Source organism: Ruditapes philippinarum, unplaced genomic scaffold, assembly GCF_026571515.1.
Source record: "Ruditapes philippinarum isolate M1 unplaced genomic scaffold, ASM2657151v2 ctg1700_1_1_1_1, whole genome shotgun sequence".
Taxonomy (NCBI): Eukaryota; Metazoa; Mollusca; class Bivalvia; order Venerida; family Veneridae; genus Ruditapes; species Ruditapes philippinarum.
The window spans coordinates 31,821-45,156 of NW_026864492.1; the positions used below are offsets into that span (position 1 = coordinate 31,821).

Below are 13,336 nucleotides of genomic sequence, written 5' to 3' on the forward strand. Positions count from 1 at the left end.
TCTATAGTCGATTGTTCTAAAATTTAACCGTTGAGAGAGGTAATGACATTTCAGTTTCCAATTATGGTTCCCCTGGCATATTTTGAGGATATACATCTATCAATTTATTTATATTTTTAACTATTTATTATTATTTGATATTACAGACTTATTTTTGTTACTTGTAAAATAACAGACAGTTCGTCCTCAAAATCATTCGAACATTATGCATTCGCATCAATATTTAAATGGACATATTCTCGGCACATATTGTCTTGAACAATCATTGTAATTTTACTTGTTATCCAATTTATTTTGCTTCGATCAGACGTTTCAATCGTTGTCGCAACAGGCAAATATTTCAGAATTTCAGACACATACCATGATACCAAGAACACTGAGAAAAAAATTAATATTGCTTCGGATATTCAACTGTAACAGTAATAGAGAACGATTTTCAATTCTGATTTTGCACATCACCTGTGACTGTTCACATCATTTGGCGGCGTCTTTGATGTGCAACATCAACATTTAACTTGTTTACATCTATAATTGATAAGTTAAGGATGCATTTCTCATTTTAGAGCATCTGAGGTATTTGATTAGAAAAATAATCTGCAAAGTATCAAAGTAAATTTAATTTTTTCATTTATTTTGACAAAAAGCAAAATTTGGGAAGTCTTGGCCATTCTACAGTTAATAAGAAACAACATTACCTAGAGAGTTATAATTTTTCTTCAGATTGAAGTATTTTGACTTATTTCTAAAATAGAGAATGCATCTATTGCATGACAAAAATCCTCATTGATAATTTAAAAATTTAAATTTCATAATATTGTAATGCCCTGGAAATTTTACCTTTTGTGATTTCACTGGATTTCAGTCTTGTTTATTTCTACTTTCACTTTCATTTTGAGAAGCTTTTACTGGCGACAACACAGTAAAATTCTGTGGTGTCCTTGTGAAACATACAGGACATCAACGTAAATCTACGTATTGTGCCAGCATTTTATCCTTCCTGATTCTGGAAGATTTTCCCTAAATGTTATCCATGGTAGAATCCTGTGTTTATAATCTGTTTTCGTGACTTCTGTCATAAAAGTTAATTCCTTTATTTCACACTCAAGATGTTAAAGTTTAATTGTTTATGATGCAGCCTCATTTAATATGTAAATCTGCGTTATAAATCCATCTGAATATAATTGTTAACACTGTCTATTTATGATAATTTGAAATGCACTTTTCCTTGTCGGCCATGTTGGACTATGACGTCAACTGCTATTACGTAGGCACTACTGGAGTGATGCAAGGGATAGTTCTTTATCCCATAATTTGTTAACTTATATTGTTACTAAGAAAATGTAATATCTTAATGTGATTATTCTTATTGTAAGTTTTGATGTATATATTTTGTTGATAAGGTGCCTATTTTTGGCGCAGAAGATATCCCACAAAATTATTGTGGAGCCCACAGAAAAAGCTGTGGAGCGTTCCTCCCACAAGAAAATCTGTGGGACGTCTTTCCACGAGAAAAACCGTGGAGCCCACAAAAATGGCTGTGGAGCGTCCTTTCCACAAAGTTGTGGAATGTGTGGGGACTGTGGCATATAAATAGCCAGCTTTCCTTCAGTCGGGAGCTTCAACATCCAAAATTTACTTTGTGCACCGTTTTGGCTTTTTCTTTAAAATTTTCAATACTTTTGGCATTTATTCGAAATTATTCTGGTGCACAACGTTTTTTATTAATTTATTTTGGGATTTTACGATTTTATTAAAGAATTGGACATTTATTTTTGTGAAGTTCAAGTTTTATTTTGATTAGAAACATTATTGAGGGAACTTGAGATTGTAACTTAAAACAGTATTTTTATGAACGATCTTTTTGACATGATAGTAACTTACAGTTAATTTATTTATATATTGGCTTATTTAAGATGTTTAATAAACTTTAGAAACTTTAAAAAGTATTTGTAATTTTTCCCTCCTTAATTATTTTAACATTGAAGTTCAAACTTTGTGCGTGCTCGGTGGCCAGCAGACGACGTGAAATCACGGAGGGCAGACAGAAAAGATAGTTGCTGTCTACATCAAGACAAAGTTAGTCACGGAGAGCAGTCAAAACGGATAGCTGCGGCATACTACAGCAGAATAAGGTGCATAACTTCACGGTGAACAGACTTACAAAAAGTACGGGGCAGCACAGAGTTGCAGTCTACAGAGGAGCTGTCAGACAGACAGGTATCAGACAGATAGACTACAAATAGATCTGGCCAGCAGGGAGCAGCTGACATCTAGAACAGTTTAAGGCTCACTCTACCAAGCGCAGGAGCGTAACAATATTCACGTCATAACATACTTCAAAGCAAACTATGTAGATCAAAGACGAACTAATATAAATTGATATGGATAATGCTTTATTTCAATTGGACTTCGAAAGTTAGAGATGTCTTTTGTCGGAATTATTTATTAGCATTAAGATGTAAGCTTTGCTCATTATCACCTCTTCATTAACACAATGGAGAGATAAATACAGGAATATATTCTAGTTAATGTCAAACTCTTGATCACAATACCCATCAGCTGGTAGGAATAAATTTCGTAGATACAGTTTATAAGTTTATTGTCCCATCAATGTTACAACATAAAAAATTACAGAACTCAAATCTGCATATCATTAAAGCATTGCCCCTCTATACAACTGCTTTATATAGTTATAAGAGACATTCCCGACGACAAGAATACTAACAACAATTTAAAAGAACACTATATATAGATTAATGTTGACAGTAATATTACAACTACGGACGATCAGCTAAGAGTATTTAAGATTTTATATTACTACTAAAAAGAACTTTAAGAAATGTAACAGCAATTACAAAAAAAGATATCTCATAGTACTGATCAGCATTATGGTGAATATATCAACTTTAGCCAGATCAGTGACTGAAAGTTATCTTTTAAAATCTCAAAACATCATGTGTTTAAAACACAGGTATTTGTTTTAATTAAGTGTAACTATATTTACTAAAACGTTTGTAAAAAACATCATATAAGAAATTTACAAAACCAGATCTAAAATGACATTGATAAAACATTAACACATGTGTCTTGTACACATGTGTCTTGTACACGTGTACTAAAATATTACTTTAACTACACGTGAACAACATAATAGATTGCTACAAAGTAAATAATTACATTTTTTCTAATTCTATATTGTCTCAATTTTATTTTTTGTAATTTTGATTTATCAAAAACTTAAAACATGCATCTTTACAACAAGTTCAAAATGTACGAACTATTCAAAGAATTGAAAGAGCTGTCTATTAGATATGCATTCGTCTATTCAGCAATGGGGATAATTTTAGTCTTCCTTTTGTGTATTTTGTTTTGTTTGAACAAAATCACAATGTTTTCAAATTAATAAGAATACATTTTCTGATGTAAAACATATCACCGAACTTTAATGAATTAATTAAAATTAACGTTTACAGAAGTGATTGTGCCATGTTTGAATATCATATTCTCTTTATCATTATCTAATTTAATTACCTAATAAATAACGTGCGCTAATTCATGACAACAATTAACTTAACATTTCAGTCGTATTTTTATTAACTAAGAGAACAAAGTATGTTTATTTTAAAACGTATCAAAAATATTTGCAATAGGTTTATATGAATGATTCTGTGACGATCGTTCTTTTTAGTCTAATTGTTATTACATTTAGATGTTGTATACCTAGATTCCAGGCAAATATGCAGTCTTGTGATTAATCTTTATAAATAAGTTAACTATACGTAACTAAGAATTGATTATATTTAACAATTCATCCATAACTATTATTTGATATTTCAGACTTGTTAAATAACAGAACAGTTCGTCTTAAAAATCATTCTAACATTATGCAATTCGCACAAATATTTAAATGGACAGATTATCGGTGCAACGAAGATATTTTTCTTTACCTCTGTCTTTGTCTTGCATTTATTTTAAGTAAACCAATCATTAAAATTTTTCTTGTTTTCCAATTAAGTTTGCTTTGACCAGACCTTTTAAACACTTTCACAACAAACAATCATTTCAGAATTTCAGACATGATATTACTTTGTGAATTCATGCATTAGTTGTACTAATTAACAAAGATATGCAACTTAATTATTAAACAGTAAGCACATACCATGACCACGGAGAAAAAAAGATCAGTGCTTCGGATATTCAACTCTTGTAGAGAACGACTCTTAAGGCTGATTATGTAGATTACTTGTGACTGTTCACATCATTTGGCGGCGTCTTTGATGTGCAGCGTCAACATTTATTTTGTAAAAGAATTGATATGTATCTAATGTATAGAGAATGTAATGAACTGCTCAACTATTTTTACGCAATTTATAAATTAAAAAAACAACGTGATGTTGCAAGATTGATTCTAATGTGAAAAGAGGAAAAAGGTCACAACAAAACTTCTTGAATTGAGCTAATCACATATTTCTAAAAAAACATTCAGACCAATTTGATTTTCTCTACAGTGTCCGTATTCCTTTACATGGTTTTAAAGATAGACCTAAAAAACTATATGTGCAGCGGGAAAGTAAGAAATAAATATTTTGAAATTGCTTGTGGCAAATTATTATGAAACAAAAATATCACATTGCTCTTTTTAAATTCAACAAAACTTACATTTTCATATCTACATATGCCGGTAAGAGATGATAGAATCAAATTTAGGAAATATTCGCCTTCCTTCTCTTTAAAAAAGTCAGAACTTCACAATTTGTATGTAAAAGATACATTGCTTCGGTGGCAATCATCTTTAGAAATGCTCTCACTCGATTATTAAATAATACACATGTTTTAAGCGTTATGTATTGTTTTCTAATCCAGTCTTACTTTGTTGTAAAATGTAAATACCTACTTGTACCTGTGCATGTGAAAACTAACAAATACTAAATGTTTATTAAGACATTATTCCAATAATTCATGGACTCATATTTATAAAACTCGTTATCCAAAACGTCTCTTTACATTCTTTTTCAAATACATTGTCGAAACATTGGAAAGGTAATTATAAGACAAATATATCATTTTAGAACGCAAATATATCGAAGTAGTATAATTATATTAGAATTTTTATCAAGCTTTGTATATATCATTTGTACTAATTAGCCAGGAAAACAAAGAATTGCGACATTTAATTTCATATTTTTACGTTATTTATCATTTAACAAAAAATATTATTAAAAATCAATTTTGATGTAAAATGAAAGGATAATGATTCTTTATAACGAATTACACATATTGATTTTCTGATCAACATACCTTACTTCAAGTGAGTAATTCACCACAATATTAATTAATACACCGGAAAGGTTCAGAAATATAATGACTGTCATGTAATCTGTACTGAATGAAATAAATCTATTTATTTAATGCTATAACAGCTTTGATATGAAACTGAAAATATACCCCTAAATATGATTCGAATTAACATTTTTAGTGCATAATTATTTGTCAGTAAACGCATCGAAATCTTTTAACTTCCGAAGTATTTTTATTCAATAGAATAAATCGAAACTGCACACGCCATATTCTTAAATAAAACACACAAGTTCGTAACACGTGTTTATTTGTTGACTTTTGTTTACTATATTTGTTATTCTGCAATATTGTCTTCAGAATGAAAACGTTACTTCAATTCATAACATCGTGAATTTTCAAAGCTAAAACAACGATGAAAATGCTGTGATAACATTTTGTATTTTTTTAAATAAAAGTTTAACCCAATAGAAAACTGACATTTGTATAATTTAGATAATTTATATATTATCTCTATTATCTCTCTCTGACAAGTGATTAATTTGTACAATTCTTTCACACGAGAAAAACATCCTATCTAAATGAAATAGAGTCGGCTTGGTAATTGTGCAATTACGCACTATATAACTTGTTTTCAAAAGAGCACAGAAGAGAACAGACCAGAACAGAACATTTATTTAGTCTTATGTAAATATATAATAGATGTTCATTATAAAAACGCAATAATTATCAAAAATCGTTAACAAAAGCTTACTTTTTATTTTATTTTAAAAAATGATAATACTTATGCCTTAGTTGATGTTAAGTGGAATTCTTCCAGTTTCATCAGTTCCCACTTCATTGCCTATCGATATATTAACATTCAAAGTCATATTCTGAATATGTTGAATAAATCCCATATGCGACAAAGTTACATTGCACTTAATTTCAAGAACAATCAAGGCAATTATGTTGGATATATATAAGTTGTGTAATGTTATAAAATGTCACTCGTTCAGCAATTATTTTGTACAGATAGTGCCTCTGATACTTTACAGTAACGGAAAATTACTTTAACGCCTTCAGCAGAGAATCATGTAATAAATGTATCATACAATAGCTGTGCTAAAAATCCAATGAAATGTCGTGAAACAAGTCGATTTTGTCAGTTGTATAACGAGTAGCAGGGAGGTTTACTAGTATAAAAGAAAAATTGAGATATATTTTATTGGAAAAATAATAACAAATATTTTCAGAATTTGAACGGATTTATTAAGAAAGGATTTAATTTGAAAGGTAATAAATTACGTTCAGTAATTATCCTTAAAGATTTATTATTCATGGTGATAAATATGTAATTTGCTATGAAGAAAATAAAATAAATTTAGAAAGAAATATCTTAGGAATTTCTGTACACATTGAGAGATATCAAAACTAACTAAATAACATTTTTATGAAACCGATAAGAAAACATTTAATAAATTTGATGTTCGAATGTTTGTGTTTGTTACATGGATAATTAAAATGTCATATAAAATTATTTTGTTCCAGTTTTAGAGAAAAAATACTGTTGCCAGATAAATGAATTATGATATTACGTACCCTGATAAATAGTCTGTAGGATTCATTAAAAACGAGCCAGAATTAAAAAGGTCTTAATTGCGGGGTCGTCTCAATTTAGATTTTCTTATTATGGCCGATAAAGTTTATGACCACGGTCTCTTTTATTTTTTTATGAACAAACAATATGTATTATAACATTCAAATAATATTATGAAAGGGCACTATAATATCTATTCTGAGGAGAGCAGAACATAATTTTAAGAATTTAAAGTTAATACTAAAGATAAAATTTTCTATTGGTCTGGTTTCAATATAATATGGTAAACATAAGTCAATCATTAATCTAGAAAATGATTATTCTTTACAAAATGTGCAAAAAGCAACATTAAACTACTCTAAGCTTTATGTTTTCACATTATCGTATACCATATTACTTAGTCATGACACATTGTAACATCAAGTGCCAAGCCTAAATATATAACGCATTTTAGTTAAGAAAGTATTTACTGTAAATTGCAAATTTGAAACATCAAACTTGTCTCACTATATCGAAAGTGTAATTGCTGATTTATCCTTCTTGAAATATCTTTATTTAATTTATGATAAAAAGTTATTTGAACATTATTAAAATTCTGAACAAATATATGCCTGTGCATATGACAAGAAATTGTACTGGATACGTCAATAACATTTTCTGACTCTCTTTCCAAAAAGCATTCAAGATAAACATTACAACTTGTGATCTAAATATATGTTGGGTTGACTGGACTTACAGCGGTCGCAATAGAAAAAAAATACTGAAAAAAAAAACACAGAAAGAATAAATTGGATAAGCATATTGGTCTTAATTCTGGACCATGCTACGATAGACGTTAAGACAAGAATTACGTCCGATTATAATTGTTATTAATATCATGATGTTCTTAATTCCGGAGTGGCCCTAAGAAGGATTTTACTATTTATATGTCACGGGTTAATGTAAAGCTATGTTATGTTATGTAAAGTTTTCGTTTTGCCGTGCACTGTTTGGCAATTAAACTCAAAATCCATGCATGCGTCAGTTTGTTTCCGTGGCGTCTGCTTTTGTATTGTATGTAATGGTTCTGTAACGTACGCTTATTAGCGTAAATTCACTAATACGTCCAAAACAATTCAACTTTGTTTGTGTCTCGTGCAATTTTATAAACAGTTAGTGTATTTGCAGTCGTGTTCTACATTGTGTAAAAGAAAGTTTTACATTCTTTGATTTTTAACATTTACTTTCTTGCCAATTTCCGCAAACTATCCCTCTCCAAATTACTTAGTCTTTTTTTCTCTCACAAGTATAAAATATTTGTTCTACTTACATTAATTCTATAAGTTTACTTAAACACATTTTCAATAAAAAATGTGTAGCTGAATTTAAGTTATTTTCATTACTAATCAAAACGCTGTGGTACTTTTTTCTCATTACATTCATTAACTTAAAATAATTATTATTTGTCTCATTTAATTGTTGTATTTTATGTATTTTTAATTAACTTTTATTATAACTATGTTTAAGGCTTTTTTCATATATATTTCCATTAAATTAAACAACCTACGCCAAAAGTTGTAGCTTTTATTCTTTTTTTTGTAAAAAATGTAAAAGCAATAAAATATGATTAAATTAAACCGTTAAAACTTATGTAATTGGAAGGCGTAAGATGCCAAATTTTTTATTGAGCGATAATCAGTAGGTTAAAAGTATAACAGAGACCAGTATATGATATATCAGAGAAAAACTATAAATTATCACGTACACAAAAATAGTTCGTGTAAAATAAATATTTTTGTTTATTTGCAGGGTTGTTGGATAGCGTTTAACAATATGTTGGGTTCGACACAAACCAGTTTTGTCCAGTACGACGTAACTGATCATAGCACCATTGTCCTTTCAGAAAATGACACAGCAATAAATACAACCGATAATTCTAGTTTGAGCACTATTGGTAGCTGGGACCAGCATCAAGCAATTCGAACTACAGCAGAGAAAGCTGCCATAATATTTACAGATCCAATCGAAGCACTGACAGTTATTGTTTGTGTTGTGGGTATCATAGCAAACGTTGCATCAATTTTAGCAGTTGTTAAAATGCGACAAAAAATGACGACGCACCTCAAACTCATCATGAGCCTTTGTTTGTCAGATGCTCTAATTTCGCTCGGAAACTTTTCATTTTATTTCACTTACATTTTCTTCAATAAACATGATTGTATCAGTACTGTAGTAAGGTTGACGTCAGATATTGCGATTTTCACCACACTTTTGAATTTACTTGCCATGGCCCTTGATCATTATGGCGCTATCATTAAACCATTACGTTACAGACAAAAGATGACGTTTTGTAAAGGAAATTGTGCTGTTATAATGGTTTGGCTTGTCAGTCTATTTATAGGTTTACCGGAAGTCGTGTTTGCTATCGGTCAAGGCGGGTCAATTTGCACCGTAATTGCTGAAGGGAATCATCATATTGAACTAGCCATTATTCTGTTCATCTTTATTGTTCTTTTCGCAATATGTTTACTATACGGACGAATCTATAGCCGTATAAAAAGGGCGATGCCGCGACGGGAAAGGGCACGCCATCATTCCGACTCTGGAAGCGTAAAAGCGTTAATGACAACCGGGCTCTTTGTCGGTACATTTATTCTGTTCTGGACTCCTTTTGCATTGTACACTGTTTTCATGTATATTAAAAATCGAAATGACCGTATGTACATCGTTCTTAATATTGATAAAGTCACACAAATCCTTAATATCTTATATCTGATTCTTCTACTGAATGCCGTTTTTGACCCATTCATTTATGCCATTCGACTACCGAAAGTAAAACAGAGATTTCAAGCTTTCTTTACATCATCAAAAAGAAGTAGCAGATCAAGTAAGACTGACAAGAACTCAACGAATTTTCAACCGCTGTGAACGAAATTTTTCATATATTTTATGAAGATATGTATTCTGAAAACATGTTGTTTTTTTATTTACAGTTTTATCAAAATTATATTAAGAAAATAAAAAAAGTTTCTGACAAAGATTTTAGAGAAAAAACCAGTTGAATATTGTTCTTACTTTTAATTGCAAACTTGTATATGTCTCTTACGTAACATCCTCCGTAGCAATTGTGTTTTTTATATTACATTGTTCATTATCCTAGAGATGTCTTAAATAGTTTTTTTGCTTTCTTTGTTAAAAACTGACAATCAAAACCATTTTAGATACACTGATCCGTATTTTAGCTAAATGCTAATATTTAAATAATCCTTTCTTGTTAAACAACATAAAAAATTATACTTAATTTCTTCACAATATATTTTGGAACTTACACTCGTAGTGATGCGATATGAATTCTAAATGAACAAATTTCCTAGGATACTTGCTTACTTGATACTTGTTACTTGATGATTGCACTTTGACACATAGAAATTCAAAAAAGTGAAATAGAGCAAGTGAACTAGAGATGGGGGCACACTACAAGTATATAGCGTCACTAAAAAACTGGCGGTTTAAAACAAATGACCAGCTTGACCTGACATGTAATGAATGACACAGCTTCCATATTGTTTATTCATTCTTTTCCTTCAAATTTAACATATTCAATAAGAAGTTTAAAGCTTTCAATGAATTTTTATGGCAATAATATTTTACTGAAAAATAAGCAGATTATATTTTTATTCATAAATTCTTTTGGCATTCATTATTTTGTGCCTCATTTAAAAAATCAATTACTAATGATATATAAGACTAGAGTTTATGATACATTAGATGAAGTGGTTTTTGTATTGTTAAGTCTAACATTTATCGTCAAGAATGTTTCACACTTCGTGGATTATCATTTTATGACTTATCATTAGTGCTTTTCTTTTGAATTTTCATTACATTATTATAACTTGTAAAACGTAATTCTTTGAGCTCTCCGACTATTCAATCGTAGTATCATTTTGCACGTTATAAAGCACAATTTTCATTATTTATGTACATTTATATCATATTATCCTTTCCTTTCTTAATTCACCAATAGTGACGTTTTGTGCAAAATAAATATTTTCATGTTTTAAGTGTTTTCACCAACACAGACAATAATTGATAGGCGAGTACTTTGATTTGTTAATTGTAACTTATAGATAAATATAATACATGTATATCTGATGAAAATATGTGATGAAATGTGTCATGATGAAGATTTGAGCTACTTAAAGAATATTTTAAATCAGGATGTTTATCTACTGAGTTAAAAGTTATTGTGAAAGATATAAAGTAAAAAGAATAGAAGATAATGGGGGAAAAAAGATTGGAGGTTTTAATTTTAGGTCTTGTTCAATGTCATGAATGACTCAGAGAAAATGTTTTCAGGCCCGAACCCGGGAATACAATGACTTCTGTGTTCTACATAAATATGAGAGGAAAATATACAGCATCTTGTGTCAGAATGTAAACAATTTATTCACACAGAAAATTATGATAAGCTCTCGTTTCCATTGAAAGTTTCATAAAAAATAAAAATATATTTTAACAGAAAAACTAGTGTCTGTTTTATCTCTCGACTCATTAAATATATGTTTTTCAGTTTTGTTTAAAACATCTCAGTATTGGACTAAACAATGTAGGGGCGTCCGTGCTGGATAGCTTACGGAACGTCGGTGGTTCTACTCAGGTGCCCGTTCGTGTCTGAAATAATGCACGGAGGGACACTTGAGGTCTACCTCAACCAGTAAATTATCGCCAAATGGCATATACTGTGTCGGTGTGACGTAAACCCAATCAAACAAACCAACAAACTGAACAATGTAGAATAATCTCATAATATAGGTTCAATATTTCAGAAAAGTTGTGTAGAGTGCTAAAGAAAAGATACCAAAAGAAGGGTTTGGTAATAATAATTCTACTTGAATTTAAATGACAATTACCAAGATTTCGTTGTTGTAATATATCTTTTTCGATATAGTCTTTCACACCAGTAAAACCTTTTATGGCTATTTATTATGATAGTTTGTTCTATATAAATATGTTCTGGAAATATTTTGAAATATTTAAACGACAATGGTATCATTAAGTGTGTTTAGATACTAGAATATTATTCAGAATATTTTAGGCATGTGTTATTAATTCATAAATTATTATCATATGACTGTGCTTAAATGTGATGCTTATTTTTCATTTTGTAAATTATTAACTTAATAAAGTTTTCATAAGATTTTGTGTTGTTTGTTGAATGTTTTTGAATACTGTGGTTAGTTAAAACTAAGGGTCACCAACTCCCTATCCGTTGAACTCCATTGAGTTATTGCTCATAAAATAAAAATAATGAATTGTTCCATGCACTGAAGCTTTCAAGCCATTTAATGAATCGTACGTATACATTTAGTAAATGCTGAGTGGCTTGCAATCGTCATTTTCACAAATTTTCTAAATTTGACCATAAAAGTGTTCTTTAAAGCAACAGAAATCTGAACAGTTAATCAGTTTTATTATAGCAACATAGGTCGCGAAGTGATTGGATTAATGTAGAGAATTAAAATTATTTATTTTATGCTTTTCAGTGGTTTACTGATTTATCCGTGAAAATTATATTTGATAATTTCACACTGAAAATTATCAAAATATAATTTCCCACTTAATGTATAAGGAAATTTCGTTTTAACTTGTTTTAAGCATAAAATAAAAAGAAAATAAATTTGTTTGTTTGTTGAGTAAGATGTAATTTTATTTCATCTCGTGAACTTTAAAAACAGTATTCTCACGAGTGGCGTAGCCACTCGTGAGAATTTAAAGCCCACTCGATGAAATACAATTTCATCTTACACACAAACAAACAAATATCATTTTCGGCATATAGTTTTAGAATGGCTATTTGTTTGACCTTAAATAATGAACAAAGAAACAAACCCAAACAAAATGATAAAATTAAAAAACTATGATATCTGAATTACATATTAGATGATTTAAAAAATAAGGTATTGTTAAAGCTATTGTTCTAGTTCTGGCTTGTTATATTGTCCTGTTTATGGAATATAATAACAGACACTTAAGAAAATGGTTTAAATGTGAAAGTACACAACACAAAAATTACATTCTGTCTATCAAACGACTTTATTTCTGAAATTTAAAGTAAAAGCCCTACAAGTTCAATGCGACTTCATGTTATAAATGTATAGTTTCTGAATTATCCGTCCGTCCGTCTGTTTGTCTGTCATTCCGGTACATAATCTTGTGATACCTAAATGGGTTTTGAAACGAGTTTGCGTGGATGTGAAGCATATTGAGACGATGTGTCGCATGCAAAATCTGAGGTGAAAGGAATAGATTATGACAATTTTTTCATGGACGTGTCTGGCAAAACAATTCAGTCATTCGTGAACATATTAAAGTAACTTATGAAGAATAAAATAGAGAAAATAAGAAACCCTAAAGAAAGTCCAAAACGACAAAATTGAAAATTTTCTGTTTAATTGAGCCTGTTCATGGACGTTACTGTAAAGT

General features: G+C 29.8%; 1 protein-coding gene across 1 annotated transcript; it reads left to right on the top strand.

Moving 5' to 3' along the window:
• The first annotated feature begins 6,386 nt into the window (after positions 1-6,386).
• On the top strand, positions 6,387-11,863 carry LOC132725788 (adrenocorticotropic hormone receptor-like). Its single transcript, XM_060710974.1, has 2 exons — positions 6,387-6,570; positions 8,663-11,863. The coding sequence occupies exon 2, from the start codon at positions 8,687-8,689 to the stop codon at positions 9,779-9,781; it is 1,095 nt and encodes a 364-aa protein (XP_060566957.1). The 5' UTR covers positions 6,387-6,570; positions 8,663-8,686; the 3' UTR covers positions 9,782-11,863.
• Positions 11,864-13,336: the final 1,473 nt, after the last annotated feature.